We start from the raw sequence: 19,484 nt of genomic DNA on the forward strand, positions 1-19,484 counted from the left end.
TGAATGCGTGACCCTCGGTGGTAAAGGAATGCAGTCACTGGGAACTATAAAAGGGTTTCCAGATCTCCTGTATCCTGCTGCTCACTTTGCAGTCACTGTGTCATTTTCTTTCTGGCTGCTGCGGATGAGTCACACCCTCCCAGTAGCAAAGTAACTACAATTTTGGCCCCAAATTGAGCCAGTCCATAAGACAGAGGGAATTCTATAAATATGTAAAGTGAAAGTTTGCAATTACATAACATAATAGAAGAGATATCACCACTTGGAACTGAAGTAAACCATTAAATGACTGAACCATTAAGAAATAGCAGCCTAAGCAATATTTTAGAATACAAATAAAACCAACTCTACATTTCCAGAGCACTTGAAAGCTGTGTAGTAATTTTAAGAAATAGAGAAAATAACATTTTTCTTTCTTCATGCTCATCCAATATCTATATAACAAAACTTCATGTTATGATATCTCAACTGTTACAGTGAACAACCTTTAGGGGGTTGTTCACAACCCTCTCCCCAAGGCAGCCTAGGTGACAACTGATCACAACACTACAACAAAAAGACAGAAAACTCATGTTACCTTCGGTGGGTGACAAAAACATTATTTACATGGCCCAGCCCATTGCAGCCTGGCAAGGGACAATGTGGTAGCTCTTGCTTGTTCAGTTTCCAGGAGAGGGAGGCTCCATTGAGAGGATTCTCCTTCTGTCTCTTGGCAGCCAGAGGACAACCAGAAGCTGTGCGGTGTGACGTGTATTTACCTGATATGTGACCTTGGCCATCACACCCTATCACAGGACATCTAGAGAGAAAGCAGAGACATTACCAGCCGGGAAGAAGGCAGTGATAGTCCTATGCTCTCCAGAGAACAAGCCATGCAATTATAGAGTTTTAATAAAAGATGCCAACATAACTAGCAAAACAGCATTGCATAAGCAGGCTCTGAGCTACGCGATTTTCATGTATTATCTCACTTAATATTCACTACAATCTACTGGGTAGAGAGTATTATTATCCCATTTTGCAGATGAGGAATAACGAGGCTTAGAGAGCTCAGGTAACTTGCCGCCCATTTTATAAGAAGTGGAGCCAAGTTCATGCCCACACTTTTTAGGTCTAGAGCCAATCACATAAGGACTATGTTATGTTGCTTCCAAGGACCAAAGGTATAACACGTTAACTGCCTTGACAGATGCTACATAGCACATTACTCATAGAATTGGAATTTGGGTTTCTAAATGTTTAAATATTGCATTTAGAACTGTTGTTGAGAAAACAACTTAAATTTCTGCGTGTATATCTGCATATATCATCCATGACCTTCCTTAGATGAAGGAATTCAATTTAGATATAATTTCTCCTTAAGCAAAATTAAAGTTTCAGGGGAAAATGCTGCCATATTTATTACTGTATAGCACTTCCACAATACTACTTTCCTTTAAAACAATTGAGAAACGTGTGAAACTGTTATTGTTTTAAAAAATCTTTTGCATTATCAAAGAGCTGTGGAAATGTAGCTATAAATTGGAAACTTTTCTCAAACCACCAAATAGTTTGACTCATACTTATATTTAATAGGGTACACCTTCCCTGAAACTCAATCTATGTTCAATTGCATCCCAACCAAGGTCCCTCCCATTTTGCCAACAAGAGACAGCTGACCCCCGTGTCTCAACTGTTGCACTTACTTCAGTTCAGGGTCTTCTTTTTCTTCCTTGGTAGGGGTCATTTTGACACCACCTTTCCTTGCACGAGGGCATCCGGACAAGCTGAAATAGGGACCCGACAAAGAACAAAACAAAATTATGTGATCTCTCTGACTGCTGCCGACAAGTTCATTTCCACATCTCAGAAATAGGATTAATCCTACCTTCTGTGGGAAGCATAATTTCCAGTCACGTGCCCCGAGCCATCGCAGCCTGGGGTTGGACACCTGGAAGGCACAGGAAGAGAGCATGGGCCGAGAAGTTGTAGTGGAGGGAGCGGGGGTCACACCCCAATTATTTAGGTTCTTTGGTAATCACATTAATGTTCCAAGTCTCTGCAGTTCACATGGAGGTAGGCAGGGTCACACAGCCAAACATAACTAAAAACAATGAGCTGCTTTTTGTGTGAGACTGTTTTTGCTTAAATGTAATTATGTTTTGGTTAATAATCAATTTAAATATTTTTTAGGATATATGACTACTGAGCGACAATGGATTAATTGTTATTTATTGTACTTTTTTTTTTTTTAAACCTCATATAGAAGGGACTTGAAAATCAGTCCACAACTTATTGCTGGACTTCTGTCTACGTCATGCAAAGCTCTTACCTTTTATGTAAAAAGAAAACTTTTCCAAATTCTTATTATTATTATTGAGATGGAGTCTTGCTCTGTGGCCAGGCTACAGTGCAATGCTGTGATCTTCACTCACCGCAACCTCCAACTCCCAGGTTCAAGTGATTCTCCTGCCTCAGCCTCCCAAGTAGCTGGGATTACAGGCACACGCCACCACACCCAGCTAATTTTTGTATTTTTAGTAGAGACAGGGTTTCACCATGTTGGCCAGGCTGATTTCAAACTCCTGACCTCAGGTGATCTGCCCATCTCGACCTCCCAAAGTGCTGGGATTACAGGCATGAGCCACTATGCCTGGCCTCCAAATGATTTTTATGAATAATTTATTTTCTCTGATATGCTGTGCCACTATGATAATCCATTGATTTCAGATGAACAACAGTGATACTTGTGAACTGCAGAGACTTGGAACATTTATGGGATTACCAAAGAACCTCAATAATTTGCACCTGGTCTGTCCTGCCTCATGGCCCAAGTTAAACAGTCTTTGGGGAAAATCCATCAATAACTACATCAACAATCAACCATTAAATCTGGAATGAGAAAAGTGAAAAACGACAGGGAATCCAATTTCTACTAGGAATGCTGGTTAGGAATAGGTTTCAAAATATTCTTAAATATAAAAGTTTACGTAGACTTTCACCTTTTTGCTGTTTTTATAGAAAATCCCAAATACAAACAAAAACTAGAGGCCATCACAAAATGTTTGCTTTTCTGAATGCACACTGTGGTTCAGATCAAAAGTTCCATTTGAGAAAAACGATAATCCAAAGAAAAATGTGTTTACTATCCCTTTTCTTCAATTCAATTCCCCTGAACTTTCACAGAATGCATTTATATTCAAGTCTGAGTCAGAAAATAGGGAATAAATGCCTTTTTTTTTTTTTTCAAATGTAATATAAAATGAGCACGCATCTCTTGCGGCTAACCAGAGCAACCTACATTGAGTCTTTTATTAACCATTTAAAGACATAATATGTATCCTCCATAATAAGAAAGTTTTACATGCTGGTCTTTCTCTATTAACATGTTTTAGTAAAAAAGTGGTTTTATAGCATATTGATATGGAAATATCTGTGTTGAATAACAGCTTTTGGGCATTCTCCATGAATATCTAAACAAGAAGTCAATAAAATGTCTCTTGGATTTTTCTTGCATGGAAGAGATTTTCTTGTATGGAAAAAACATATCTATGGAAAAAAACCAAAGACATTACTTATTGGAAAGCTGCATAAAATATTAAGTAATGAGTATTGCTATAGGATGTCTAAATTTACATATTTTCAGTGTATTACCCACATTTTTCTAGAAGTTAGTTTTAGAGAAAATATTTAAGAGACCCAATAGCTATAATTAAGATGTGGCAATGTAGAAATGTAGAGCTGATTCGGTAAGATGTTTTGGTACATCTCACTCTTCAGTCTGTTAATTCTTAGTTTCTACTTACTACTTATATTTTAGTCTAGAAAACTGCAAGTCAATACAATGACTTCTAAAATCCACACTGACAAAGTAAATTGTACTTTACACCGAAAATGAGAAAAGTGGTCAGGCACGGTGGCTCACGTAATCCCAGCAGTTTGGGAGGCTGAGGCAGGCAGATCACCTGGGGTCAAGAGTTCGAGGCCAGCCTGGCCAACATGGTGAAACCCTGTCTCTACTAAAGATACAAAAAGTACTCGGGTGTGGTGGTTGCATGCCTGTCATCCCAGCTACTCAGGAGGCTGAGACAGACAATCTCTTGAACCTGGGAGGCAGAGGTTGCAGTGAGCCGAAGACTGTGCCATTGCACTCCTGCCTGGGTACCTGGGCAACAAGACCAAAACTCCATCTCCAAAAAAAAAAAAAAAAAGAAAAAGAAAAAAGAAAGAAAATGAGAAAAGTATATTTCATAGTTTCTTTTACTATTTTTGGTACTAAGATTCCAAATTTTCAAGTCTGTCCATTATCACATCTTCTTTCATAAACTTAGTTTTAAAAATTTTTAGATAAAAATATTTTAAACAACTTGAAAAAGTGAAAGACTAACAAAACACTAAGAAAATATAATACTATTTTATATATTATAATATAATATAATATATTCTAATATAATATAACACATGAAATGTTACATGTGTTTTAGACACCAAACGCTGATGCTGCTACCTACGTATATTGTTTTACCAGTAGATATAACAACACTCACTTTTTCTAACACTTTATTATTTGTAAAAAAAATTAATTAGTTTTGTTTAATCCTATTTCTTTATCTTTTAAAATTTATGCCCTATCATATTTCTAAGGAGGTAAAAGGTTGATTATAAATGTTTATTGTTCTATATGTAATATAATAAGATATGAAAATAAACAAATGTATTAAAAGAAGATGAGCAGGAAAAATGAAATCACTAAGTAAAAGTTAATATATATGTGACTTTGAGATCTTGTAGATGAGGCAGGAATGAGCCCAAACTGTTCTTGGCACCCAAAGTGAAAGGCAGTTGTATGAATCAAAATATTCAGCAGGTTAAGAATTATGCAATTTCCTTAACATTAAATGGCAGGTATGCTTTATGACACCTTCACAGGTCTGATTTAATACATAGATTCTGAAATTTACAGAAAAAAGTATTGTGTTTATTACATCACTCTTTTAAAAAATATTATACAATACAAAGCTCCCAAAGCAAGCAAATTAACTAAATTAAATTACAGTGATTTTGTTTCAGTCATCCCAGCGCTTTAGTGAGAAAGTGCCTTTGCTGTGATCTCAGCAGGCAGGACGTACTGCTTGTTGCTGATCACTTGGGCAATGAATGGGCATTGAACGAGAGGGTCCTACCGTGTGGACGAAGGGTAAGCTGGCCATGCTTCCCGCACTTACTTAAGCTCCTGAGAGTTGGCAGCCATGAGGGATTTTAGAGTCTTATCTGCTAGAGGACATCCAGAAACACTAGAGAGGGATGAGGAAAAAAACACAACACAACACTGACATATACAAATCTGAGTCAAATGGCGTCCTGAGTCGTGAACATACGTTAAATTATTGGTGACTGGGGATTGGGAAAAAAAATAACTGGCTTTGAATCTGGCTTTTCTTTTCTCACCAGTCTGGGCCGGTGGCACTTCAACTGTTTCTCATAGACTCAGACTTTCTGTTTATCAAATGAATGACTTTAGCCCAATGAGACTCCCCAGCTCTAATGCTCAGGATGCAATGATCACCCACACACAGAGTCCGTTCCTGCTGCACAACCAGGTGATGGTGCTTTTCCAAAGGGAAGACAAATCCCATCAATGGAGATAGTAGGTGGAAAGATTAAAGCAGCCCCTTTGCACTGTTTAATCTCTCAAATGCCTCAATTTGTTATTTGCCCAGGATTGAGGGTATTACTTTCCCTGGGGCAAATGGTCTATTTGAGTCACTCTGTTATATTTATTCCTCATTCCACATGAGTCCTCAAGCCACACAGAACTGAAGCCTGACATGAACTCAACTTTTCACTTATAACCCGGACTACAGGATCAGAAAACCATTTTGATCAAGAATCATGATTTTTATATCACATAATTTTATTTCTGACAAACCAAATAAACCAAAAACCCAACCAACTCACTCTCCATTTCCTGCTTCAGATAATACACAGCTAGAAAGGGTGAGAATAAGTATTTAAAATAGAACAAGACCATGAAAATCTGACTGCACATGAGGTCATCGGGTACCTGCGATGAGACGCATAGTTTCCTGTCACGTGGCCACTTCCATCACATCCTGGTGTTGGACAGCTGAGTCAATAGAAAATACATCATTAGAGACAAGCGAATTTCACAGGTTAATTTCCTCTGCCCAGTAGATTATGGAGGAGGTAGCTTCTCTGTGCCAGATAAGTTAACACAGTATAGGACATGCAGAAGCTAGTGTATCAAGGATTTATATTATATAAGAACCAGCAGACTACCTAAAAGAAAACTAAAAATCATAGCATGATGAGTTACTTCCTTAGGTATCTGTTTCAACATCACATTCGATTATTTGATTCCACTGATGTGGGAAAGTGATGTCCTAGTGATGTTGTGAGTTAGCAATCAAAGATGTTTCAATTCATTTGAAAAATATATATGTTGCTGGGCGTGGTGGCTCATGCCTATAATCTCAGCACTTTGGGAGGCGGAGGCAGGTGGATCACCTGAGGTCGGGAGTTCAAGACCAGCCTGACCAACATGAAGAAACCCCATCTCTTCTGAAAATACAAAATTAGTCAGGTGCAGTGGCGCATGCCTGTAATCCCAGCTACTAGGAGGCTGAGGCAGGAGAATCGCTTGAACTCAGGAGGCGGACACTGTGGTGAGCCGAGATCGTACCACTGCACTCCAGCCTAGGCAACAAGAGTGAAACTCTGTCTAAAAAAAAAAAAAAAAAAAAAAAAAGAAGAAAAGAAAAAGAAAAATACATATGTTACAAAAAATAAATATTAGAAACCCACGCTTTACTATGATACCAGCACCAATTGTATGACATATTCCAGAAAGAAATTTTTGTGAGTTTTTAAGAGCAAGGCAGCCTAGTAACTTTATAAACATTTTAGAAAACACTGAAAACCTTTGACTAAAATGTAAACTGATATTTTAGGTGGGAAAGTTGCTGACAGTATGAAACAGGCAAGAAGTTCAGTCTGTAAAGCATTCAAGCAATTTCAACCAAAGCTTGAAGCCAGCAAAGACAATTGCTAATTCACCATTAGCCTAAGGATAGGCTCTCAGGCCATCTGCCAAGAATCTCACTCCATTAAGATCTGTGCCCCTGCATTTCATTTTATCTCAGAACCTGGTCATGTCCTGTCCACCTTATGTGTGTTGTAAAAATAATGTAATCAGCTACTCAGGAAACTGAGAGGCAGGAGGATTGCTTGAGCCCAGGAGTTCGAGGTTTCAGTGAGCTATAACTGTGCCACTGTGCTCCGGCCTGGGTGACAGAGTGAGACCCCGTCTCTAAAATAATAATAATCATGAAAGAAGGTAGTTAGGAAGCAGTTTTCTTCCACAATTAATAGATTCCTTGGTTTCTCAGTCATTTAGTTTCCTCTGATGGTGTTCGAAAGTCACTCATTTGTAATAAGCAGGTGAACCCCAGCCTACTCAGTGTTATTTGCGGTGGTGTCAATAATCAGAGGGGAACATCAACTATGCCAGTCATGCATCTGCTCTTTTTTTTTGACATCCTGCCTAAAGCAAGGCCTTATCCAGATATACAGAATACAGGTTTTAGCTTTTTGAAGGGACATTTTGGAATAGACTAACACTATTCCTGTATTTTCTGAGTTCTCACTTTCTAAGTATTTTTATTCCTGTGATCCACTTTCCAATCATTTTCAGGTATCTAAAGAAACTATAAGAGTTACAGCATTCCCGTCTTTCAAAGGAATGGTTGATTTTCAGGGTCTGATCCAAGCTAAGTCATTCTGTCTCCTTTCCCCGTCCCTTTTCCTGGATGAGATATCAGAAAAATACTGTAAAAGCTATAAATATATGTTAAAAAGTAAAGACAAAAACCAGTTATTAACATTTTGACTGAGTTATCTTGCAAGTGTCATTCACTCACTAAATGTAAAAAAATCTTTTCTGAACATTATACAACTGGAATATTCAGAGAGGTGTTTCAATTGCCTGGGAATTCCCACTTTAGAAATATATCGCCACCTAGTGTTAAAAACAGCATTGCATTTTGTATATATGTATAATTTTTTTTTTTTTTTGAGATGGAGTCTCGCTTTGTCACCCAAGCTGGAGTACAGGGGCTCAATCTTGGCTTGCTGCAACCTTTGCCTCCTGGGCTCAAGCGATTCTCCTGCCTCAGCCTCCTGAGTAGCTGGGATTACAGGCATGTACCGCCACGTCCGACTTATTTTTGTGTTTTTAGTAGAGATGGGGTTTCACCATGCTGGCCAGGCTGGTCTCGAACTCCTGACCTCAGGAGATCCACCCGCTTCGGCATCCCAAAGTGCTGGAATTACAGGCGTGAGCCTCCACGCCTGGCCTATTTTATATTTTTAAGTTACTCCCATTAATATTGCCAGGAGAAACCAAGAAGTGCCAGCGGTTTTTAAACATCAGCTATAAATTACCTATAAAATATAATAATAAAATATGCATTTCATTAGCTGATAATTTATTTTTAAGTTTGGCGGTATTAAAAGTTCAAGAAATGATGAAAGAACTGGAGACAACGTTATACAGGGAAAAGTTGCAGTTTAGAATTTTGATAGCTAGACTAAATTCCAAATCTAGAGTGAAATATCTTACATAATGACATGTGCCAATATTAGTTGGGTGATGTATTTTGGGAAAGTTTTCAGATGAAAATATAAAAATTGGAAGAAAGAAACTAGCTAGTTTTCTCAATAAGTGGCACTGAAACCGTAAGGAAATTCTAAGATAATTAGTGACATCCAAAAAGTCCTAATCTAAACAAAGTTTTTGGTAAGTAATCAAGGTACTGTTAGAAACACAAAGCATAATATAATAAGGACAGGGTGACATGGAATGTAGTATGACTTTTACAAAACAAATATACCAATGCAGATACATGCAAATAAGTGATAGCCATTAAAGCACTCACCCTGTCTAAAATGCATGAATTAGGCTGGGCACAGTGGCTCACGCCTGGAATTCAGCATTTTGGGAGGCCATGGTGAGTGGATCACCTGAGGTCAGGAGTTCGAGACCAGCCTGGCCAACATGGCGAAACCCTGTCTCTACTAAAAATACAAAAATTAGCTGGGTGTGGTGGTGGGCCCCTGTAATCCCAGCTACCCAGGAGGCTGAGGCAGGAGATTGAACCTGGGAGGTGGAGCTTGCAGTGAGCCGAGAACATACCACTGAACTCCAGCCTGGGCAACAGAGCAAGATTCTGGCTCAAAATAAATAAAATAAAATAAAATAAAATGGATGAACTATGAGGCCTCTGAGAGAGTAATTTCTTAAGAATTTTTGGAATGATTATATTCAAAAAATCATTCAAAATCTTTTTGAAATCCTTCCTCTTTTATATTTACCTTCACACCATGGAGAAGTGCCCTTTGCAAAATAATCATGCTTCATTTTTCTGACCCAAAATGGTATTGCAGGTTAATTTTCAATCTTTTACACTACATTTAGTTTGGGATGACTTTTATCAATTTCCAACAATCTACCTTTGAAGGATAAAAATTTGCCATTTTTGAAGATATTAAAAATAACACATGGAAAAAAATACACACAAAGATGAAAAGTTTCTAACAGCAGATCCACGTGGGAAAAGGTGTCTGGCTGGCCTACGTGGCTTCTAAGAAGTTTCTAAAAAGTTAGAAGTGGCTTCTAAGGTCTCAAGTCACTGAGCCTGAAACCGTGTTCAATCCGATTTAAGTTCCAGCATGTTTGGAACCATCCGTTACCATCAACTGCCAAGCCCCAGGCAGACATCAAGTTTATAAGGGAGCATGCTATTTCAGCCAGTAATGTTTGCCTACAAAATCCTTCGAGAATGCAGAGTCTAAGCTTATTTTAAAGTCATTCACATGTCAACAGGGCAATCCGATGACAGACTTGGAATAATTTTTACTGAACACCTACTATGTGCAAGGCCCTGCTGTTGGCACCTGCATTTGAAATGTATTGCCTGCTCCCAAGTCACTGTCCATGTAGGTGGGTAAATAAGAGGTTGCACAGTGCATATGATGCACCAATGGTGTGAACAAGGTAGAGAAGAGGAAATAAGGGGAAATAAGAGGTTGCACAATAAATATTAGGAACCAATGGTGCGGACAAGGTAGAGAGCAAAGACAGAGGAGAGAAGACCCCCAGCACCCACTTCGTGCCCTCTGAGGCTTTGTTCTTGGTGAGGGAGGCAGAAAATAGAGTGGAGGGAAGTGAAGAAAAGATCTGGGAATGGGAGCATCAGGGCTGGGGGTGGGGAAGCACAGTAGCCTGAAGGCCTCTCACATAAGTGATGTTTGAGAGAAGACCTGTGCTGAGGGAGGAGAGGATGTGGGCCCTGCAGAGGCCTTGGGGACAGCATTCTGGGCAGAGGGAACAGCAGGCCTAAGGCCCTGCCTAATTCCTGGAGTGCTTAGGGGAAGCAAGAAGCACAAAGCGGGAGGCTGGGGGAGGGGAGCACTCACTGCTCCTGTGGGGTGGTGGGTGGACATGTGGAGGTCACAGCACGGTGGCAGCCAAGGAGTCCTCAGCAAGAGTGAGTGCAGATAGCAGGAAGGAAGGGTTCCAGGATGGAACTTAGAGGCACCCTACTCTTTAGATGGCTACACATGAGTCTAGAAGGGCTAGCAGTGAGATGAGGGAAGAGTCCAGAGGTGAGGCATCCTAGAGGCCAAGTGTAGACAATGGATTGTGGAGGAGGGAGATCAGTTCTGTGGCATCCTGCTGCCTATCAAGTAGGAACAGGAGGCTCAGGACCAAGATCCTGACAGGGGAAGGGGATGCTGAGGGAAGGAAGGTCCTTGGAGAGCTGTCTGGGAAAGATTCAGGAGGGAAACTGCATCACACAGTAGCAGCAACTTTCTGGATATGTTCAGCTGGAAAAGGAAGGGGACATAGAGAGTCCAGGTGGAAGCTGGGTCAGGAGAGGTTTTTACAGTTTTTTTTTCTTTGAAAAGTTTAAACATATTTTTGATGAGGGATATAGAAGAGAGGGTACAGGCCTGTCCTAAGTGGACGCATTACTCCTTGCTGTAAACTCTCATTAACTGACAGCTTTAAATAGATTTACATATGAGTAGATTTGATTAATATTTAATGATACATGGGAAACAGTTTCCGACATTTCATTCACTCATTCACCCACTAGTACATAACTCGTACTTACTGCCTTCGGGTACCCTGCCCTTTAAACTCTTCCGGGCCTCAGAACCCCTTTGAAAATGTGATGAAAACCAGTAACTCCCTTGCTCAAATAACTATTTACATCAAGTGTCAGAAGGTTGGTAGAGTCTTCGAAGTCAACCCTTAGATCTGCGGGTCAATGGTTATCAGGTTAAGAAGCACTCTAATTGTGTTATCTTAGTTTGTTTTTTAATCAACAGGTTTTTAATTCTGTTAGCATATGACCACGTACACCCTCTTAGCTCAGGTGAGGTGCATGTCTAACGTTTAATTGCTGACTGGTAGAAATCACCCTAACGTCAACTGTATAAGCCAGGATATTGTAACTCTAAGTCACGAACTTGAATCTTCATTCCAGAATCTTCGAGGGCATGGCACTGGGCACTACTTACGTGATTAGTTCCTTTTTGAGATCTCTTGCATGAAGCTTGGGTTTAGGGCTTGGTATAGAGGCCTCTCCAGGAAACTTTTTTTCCTCTAAATTTTCTAGAGAGCTCACTGGGTCTTTCTGGAAAAGAAACAAACAAACAAAAACAAACACAGAAGTCATTAGGGAACCCTGGAAAGACAAATAGATTTAAAATCATTGGGGCCAGGATTGAGTTTTGGCTTTGGATTTGGACTTGGACTTGGACTTGGCCAAAATACCTTAGAGGATTTGTATAAGAAATAAATAAGATAGACCAGGCAACATGGCTGATGCCTGTAATCCTCGGTCTTTGGGAGGCCGAGGCAGGGGGATCACAAGGTCAAGAGATTGAGACCATCCTGGCTAACATGGTGAAACTCCATCTCTACTAAAAATACAAAAATGTGCTGGACATGGTGGTGCGTGCCTGTAGTCCCAGCTACTCAGGAGGCTGAGGCAGGAGAATCACTTGAACCCGGGAGGCAGGGGTTACAGTGAGCCAAGATGGTGCCATTGCACTCCAGCCTGGCGACAGGGCAAGACTCCATCTCAAAAAAAAAAAAAAAGAAAAGAAAAGAAATAAATGAGATAATAATAATATGTCCTGGTTGTAACAGATCTTTATCCTAAGTGAAGAATGAAAAAGTGGAATTGATATGGAACACCTTTCAAAAGTTCTCATTTTGGCAAATGTGATTCCAGAGGTAGGTATTTCTTGAGCCATGTAATTAGTATTTTAGTATGTTTCAAGGTTTCTTGTATTAGAAATGCTCCCTAGAGAGCACAGGAATTGTTTATATATCCAGCAGTCATAACAGCAGTAAAGCCAAAGAAATATTGCAAAAATGAATCACACAAACTTTTAAACAGAAAAGGGGGAAGTTTTGGTTAACTGAATGCCCTTTTTAATGTACAAATAATTAAGATCTAAATTATTCGTTTAAATATGTAATAACTGAGGCTACAGTATTTAGGCATTTAATCTGATCTTTCTGGATAATTCCTTTTACTTTTGTATTACTTCCCGTTTTTCTGAAATTACTTATTTTGCTAAATTGGTATCCTGTCACTTTCCTTCCTGGATGGAATGTCTTATTGGATGTTCCTAATTTTCATGCTCTTCTCTTAAGTTTAATACCGACCTTGATTTCATAAAGAAGACTCACTAATCCTTTCAAAGAGTTTATTTACCAAGTGATGTATTATTTCACAGATAACAAATGATGGTTTTTCTCGATCACATAATTAGCTTACTTTCATCATTAATCTTGTATTCAGTAAATACAATAATTTCTGGATTTAATATTAAAATCAGATGAACTAATATAAAAAAACTGTCTTCTAAATCTCAAAAGTACTGATATATTTAAGGTAAGTAAACTATTTTGAATTGTTCAAAATAAATATTTTTAAATTAAATGAATATAAAAATACTATAGCAAAATATAATTTTAGTAATTCTGAGTCTACATTCAAAAGCAATGAGAAAAAAAAACCAAAATTCCTGGATTTTCCCAACCAAAGAAAAATTCTAAATACTGATCTTAGTCATCAAGGCAAATGTAATTTTTTTCATTAATTACTTGGATAACAATTCGATTAATTATTTTACGTAAGAGCACACTGTAGTAAATACATCGGTACACAGTCTCAAGTGACATTGTCTTCAGATTACATTAATGAAATCTGATTTAGGACAATTTATCAATATTATTGATGGTGTTAAGTGTTTCATTTGTTTTACTGGTAAATGTTTGAAAATAGAAGCCGATAAAAATACACAATTTAAAAATAAAGAGAAATGTGTGCTTGATCATAATTCCACACTAGGATGCAAAGAGAGGTGCTAGTTTAATGCTGCCTCCGTGGGATCTACAGCAAAATAGATGATTAGCACTTATCCTTTTAAAGTGTTATGCTGTAAATGGCTAAAATGAAAAAAATTCCAAATTTTAAGGCCTTAAACCTGATAATTCCACCATCCACTTTATTTAGTCCTATCTGGATTTGGCCTGAGTAGTATTTTCCACTATAATTTAAAAATGTCTTGGCTTTTTGAAAGTAGTTACAAATGCTAAATCCAATATTGTCTCAACGTGGAACAGCCTTCGTTTTTCTGTTTAGATGCTGATTTTTTTTTTTTTAATGAAAATGGCATAAAGTAAAAAGAGCCATTTTATTACTTATGGCAAAGTTATGAACAGTCTCTCCAAGAAGACCTGTATATTTACAGATGATTACAGGTTTCTAGCTGTTGTTTTAGGCCTGAATCTATAATTATGGAAGGCAAGAGAATGGGGAATTTTGAAAGAAATAATCAATTATGAAAGTTTAAGTTATTATTTTACTAAATAATATAAACATAAAACTTGCAGGATATATGTTATTTATTTTGGTATAGTAATATGTGGTAATGTTTCAACAGGATAATTTTATTGCATATGACCTTTTAAATATTTTGTAACTTTAACACATAGACTCATATGCATACAATTGTTTTATGAAATAATTGTCTTTTCCCCTTTTCTTTGCTCAACATTCTACCCTTAGAAACCTGCAGAGAGTATATGTATTAAAATCCAGGTGGCTGTCACTAAAAGAATTAGTTTTGTTATGGAGGCATTTTATACTGAATGAATTCCTAAACGGCAGCCAGTGTAAATCAATAGCATTTGTAAAAATCTTTTTCCAAAATTTAAAGTATAATTTTGAAAATAATAATTTTATTTTGTGGTTGTGTAAAAGAGGATGTGGTATATATGTGTGTGTTTAGAGAGTACATGCATGCAATGAAATTCCTTTAACGTACAGATGGAAGTTTATATTGATTTCAGTAAACACCAGGACATAATGGTAACATGAATAACAGATAATAGCATCTGGCACTCTTAACATTTTAAGCCCTGAAATCTTTGGAGAACTGACAGTTGAATGAAAGTGACAGCCCTAGTTATTTCTCAACACTTTCCTTTCGAGATATTTTGAGTTTTTTCCAAATTCAGGAATTTTTTTTAGGGGGCATCTGGACAGGCTATTTCACTGAGAGAGACAGACAATATTTTCTGAAAATTATCACCAAAATTAAGCAACTGTTGTGCATATGAACTAGATAACAATGAATTAGAAATAATCACTCAATTTCTGGTTGTGTATGTGTCTTATGTGGTGGGGAAGAGGAAAGTGGAAAAGGGAAAGATGTGGGTGGGAGCAGGGACATACCACATTCCAGTCTCCAAATGTGAACAATAGATTGTCTGGAACACACGTAGCTATTCCAGGGAAGCTCACTGGAAAGTGACAAACTAGGACCAGTCCTGGAACTGGTTTTTGTAGTCACATCGTGTGTACTTGCCTGGGTCACATGAGTTCCAGTCCTGCACCCGCAGAAACACATTAGACAACTGTTGCTGCCAACACACCTTGCCACCTGCCATTTCTTCATTCTTCTCTTTTGTCTGTACTATTAAATTTTTCTCAATATTCCCTAAGCAGTCTCCAGTTTTTGGTGATTTTTTTTTTTCTTTTCCTTTTCCTCATTTACCTTTTTCTCTTTTTTTTTATTTGTTGTAGGGAATTCTAGGCCTATGATTTAATTTTTTTTTTGTGGTTTTTTTTTTTTTTTTGAGACGGAGTCTCGCGCTGTCGCCCAGGCTGGAGTGCAGTGGCGCGATTATGACCAGGAGCAACAACTTTAGCTCCCTAGGGTTCAAATTTCTCCTCTAAAAAATTTGATAATCATCCTGCTTTTCAGGATTATTGGGATAATGAGATATTGTATATAAAGGTTCCCTATCTTTATTTTATTGTACGTGGTATCCCTCTGATAGCTTCTCAATGAGCACATTTAATACAATCTAATTTTTCAGAATAATACCTACCAAACATTACATTTTTCATTTTCAAGATTCAGAACAGGATGTGAAAAGTACTGTTAGTAGGTTTGGCACAGATGAGGGAACAGAGAACAAGGGTGAGAAACCATATCAGGAGTTAGAGTGATTCAGAAGTACTTTTATGTGTGTGTCTCCACCAGCCTTAGCGTCCCCAAGCAATGAATCACCCTGTTCAGATAGCTGGGACAATAAGCATTTAGCTTAGACAAATATTCTGTCAGCTCAAACCTAGGGCAAGCACATTAAGTCCAAGAGCTCACTTAGCATCTCCAAAGTCCTCCCTGATACTCTTAGTGACACTGAATTCCCACATAGCTTCTAAATTCCAGATGTCACAATACTTAGGTTGAAAACTGTAGCAGTCCAAGCCTGTGTTGTCAGACCTGGAGTAAGTAAGCCATTCTGTAAAGAGCATAAATCCACTCTAAAGAATCCCATTTTGTGTGTGTGAATTTGCTGGGAAATGAAATACTGTCCCAGATATATATGCATGAGATAAAAACATACTCAAGTTGAATCTATAAAGCTACAAAGATAAATCCAGATGATTTTTTGAAATTAAGCAAAAGCAGGATTAAAAAGTAACGTAAAATATTTCTTATGAAATCTCATTTTCTGGCATTCTAGGTGATAAGAACTGTGGCTAAGGAGGTGATAGGAATGGGTCTCTGAGAACATGAAGAGTGCAATGTTGACATCGTTGCTGAGGGCACAAAAGTATAATCATTGTCAAACAATGCAAGACACCCTAGATGAAGATGAGAACCTACTTGAGGCAAATGTGTTTTGTTACTACCCAGGATTGGATGCTTATGCCTGACACTTTCTGGTGAATGCATTCGCCATAATCACAAGGATGAGTGCAGAAAGCCCAAATGCCACTCTGCACATGGCACTGAGATACTCCCAGAAATGAGAACATGTTGGGATTTTGAACCTGCATGAAGCAGTTATACTTAATTCATGAGGCACTGTCCTTCCTGTAACATAAGGACTTCTACTGGACCCACATCCACACATCCTGGGCCAAGGGTCAGGTTTCCCTTTAGGGCTGTAGACGCAATGTGCCATGATCTGAGCAGCAGTGGCCTGGCTGGAGATTAAGCAGTCATGTGAGTTGAAGGACATTCCCTTACCCAAAGCTAACTCTGCGTCAACAATTTTGATCTCATCACAATTGTGCCTCTTAACCTTCCCACTTCCTAGCTTACTGCTTACTTCCATTTCAGTCAAGATGTGCAGGATACTCGAGGGATGTGAACACTGACAGACTTTTAGATGATACACATAGTCAGAATTAGGTGTAACCTCTGTTCTTTGGCACAAGTCTGAGGTGGCAGTGGGCACAGTGGTCGGGGGAAAGATGCACTCTTGCCAGTTTGTGGTCGTCATTTAAGGCAAATGAGCTTCTTATACTTTGCATGTGTCAGTTTCGTGTTCGTTATAGTCAAACATGTATTATTTTAATAAATGATTCTTCTAAAATAGTACTATGATAGATTAATTAAGGTCATCCTTAGATGCTTTGGGTGAATCTTGAAAAGCCATGAGCAAGAATCAAAATAGATCTAAGGCCACGTATGAGAGAATCTGAACTTCAAAAAGCTGTACAGTGTGTTGAATCCCCTCATCCTTTCATGTGATGGCTTGAGTGGTGGAGACACACAGGCTGCCTCAGATGCTGAGGGCGTCTTCCAGGGGTCCACACCCAGCCACCTAGGATTGCTTAGTGTAGCCATTAACCTCACCTCTCCACATTACGTAGTGCCTGTGCAATTGTTAGCTCTGTTTATCAGTATCATTTGAGTTACACTGAGTCAGTCTTCATGAGCTACATCAGGCATAGACATGTGGCACAAAGGCATGGTAGAAGCGTGTCCTATTCATTGCTGTATATCCAGGTCCCATGTCACTGACTGGACTTGAAGATGTTGGCAAAACTGTGCTGAATGAAAGAAGGAAGAAAGACAGAATGGATCTTCTTGACTTTAAGATTAATTTGATTTAGACATCCAACATTTCGATCCAATGCCTCAAACAATGAATCTATACATAGGTATGCTAACACAGTTCCTTCACAAAACCATGAAAAGAAATCTGACATGACTCAAAGATTCTTACTTGACCCTGATTTGATTTCATCTTCAACCCTCTGGTTCAGAGAGAATTAGTAAGCTGGCATTTCAATGTTGAGCAATACATTGCCCCTTACAGCTGTTATATGAAGGGATAGATAATATAATCTCTTGGGCAGGGCACAAAATTTCTTAATAGGAATAAAATTCACCATAGTGACATTATTTTAGGCAAGTGATAATGAAAGTTGGATTTGTTAATGAATTTCCTCTGGCATTAAAAATCATCACTTTATCAAAATCTAAAGCAAGGTACAAAATTACATATCATCTAAACAGGAATGTGAAACATAATTTAGGAGGAAAGAGCTAGTGATACCCTGCAATCATGCTGTCTTCAACTTACTGATTGACATATGGAAACAGTACCTCTTTCTCCTCCTCTGTCTTCCCGTGAGTTTTGCTATAGTTGATAGGCGTGTCCCAGCCCTCTTGGTCACAAAGAGCCTGATAGAATGCCGCATTGACCAGAATGCTGCTTGTTTTGAATGGGGAAGAGGAAGGAGTTGGAATAGAAGTGTTAGAGGAAGTTAGGGGTGCAGCCTTGTCCAGGATTCGATTTTTTTTCATGCTTAAGTCCAATGTGCCATTTTCATCCACTTCTATTTCGGCTCCCTGGTATACAATAGGAAACAGAAAAACATTTAAGCAGTTTGCAGTTACAGCCTAGCCATGTGGGGCTTTTAAGGGATCATTTTAAATGTAAGCTTTTATGTAAGTATATCTGCTTTTAAATCTAGCTTTCTGATTTGCATTGGGTAATGTTCAATTCTTAGGCAGACTTTAAGAACAGCCCCATTAGTGAGCTTTGTGTTTCTGGGTTTAAACAAAGTAAGCTTAATGTAAATAAGATGCTCCAAATATTAAATGTATTGGCTAAAATGGTTTTATGAAAAAAAATATATATATATACACACACACATACACACACATTTACAAGTTTAGCTTTACATCTTCTTTTCTAGTTTACAGAATTATCACTCCCAATTCATCATTTAAAGCATTCACATTTGTGTTTATCAAAAGGCATGTATAACTTTCCAACCCTTCAAATCATAATATTAATCTCACATGAGAAATATGCAAAAATAACCCACTGGAAGATAATTTTTATTGGAATATTAAACTAATATAAAAACAACATTTTACCCTAGGCTATTTGAGCCATAAACGCTTTGCTCAACTGTAGGGGGCAGGGACATGGAGGCAGACAGTGCAAACCACACTTCACCCGGTGGTGATAGAGGGCGTGCTTTGGGTAGCAGCTGACAGCCTGACTGAGGTTGAAGCCCTATAGTGAAAACTTCAGAATACTACAAAAGGGCTTATTTTCTCCACATTTAGTGTGAGACTTAAAACTAAATTCACTGCACAATATTTCTTCTTGAGATACCTTCTACCTTTTGCCATGTGTTATTTCTTGGTTTTGTTTTTCTGTGTCAGGAGGAACAGTACCCCATTCTGTATTTGGTTCAAGCTCCAGCAAACTGCTCACGTGCCTCGTATGTTCTGCAAGATTCGCACACTGGGACGGCTCATGTGGTGTCATGAATTGTGAACATTACTATGCAGTCATTCTCTGAAGGTAGGAGGAAGGTGCCTGTCATTTTTCTAAATGGGTCAAATAACACCTTTCTGGTATTTTCTCCATCTTCCATCAATTTAAAATTAACTTCCTGATAATTTGGCTACTCTCTTTTTTTCTTTTGGCTGGCCACTCTTCTTTGAATATTTAGCAAGATCCTTAACTCTTGTGGTAACCAGATACTTCCCAGGGGATTTGTTTTAACTCTTCCCTTTAAACAACCCTCACTCCCAGCCCCCAAACAGGCGCCACTGGTCTGCGTCAGCTG

General features: G+C 38.5%; 1 protein-coding gene across 14 annotated transcripts in view; it reads right to left on the minus strand.

Moving 5' to 3' along the window:
• The window catches only part of ST18 (ST18 C2H2C-type zinc finger transcription factor), a 310,749-nt gene that overhangs the window by 20,494 nt on the left and 270,771 nt on the right, over positions 1-19,484 (minus strand). For all 14 annotated transcript variants that reach the window (XM_021942312.2, XM_021942313.2, XM_021942314.2 and 11 more), the window contains 7 exons: positions 18,001-18,246; positions 11,587-11,702; positions 6,044-6,106; positions 5,205-5,273; positions 1,868-1,930; positions 1,686-1,766; positions 578-799 (listed from right to left, as the gene is read on the minus strand). In XM_021942312.2, the coding sequence (XP_021798004.2) occupies positions 578-799; positions 1,686-1,766; positions 1,868-1,930; positions 5,205-5,273; positions 6,044-6,106; positions 11,587-11,702; positions 18,001-18,246 (860 nt within the window). The remainder of the gene's footprint in view (positions 1-577; positions 800-1,685; positions 1,767-1,867; positions 1,931-5,204; positions 5,274-6,043; positions 6,107-11,586; positions 11,703-18,000; positions 18,247-19,484) is intronic.

This window comes from Papio anubis, chromosome 8 (assembly GCF_008728515.1).
Source record: "Papio anubis isolate 15944 chromosome 8, Panubis1.0, whole genome shotgun sequence".
Classification (NCBI taxonomy): Eukaryota; Metazoa; Chordata; class Mammalia; order Primates; family Cercopithecidae; genus Papio; species Papio anubis.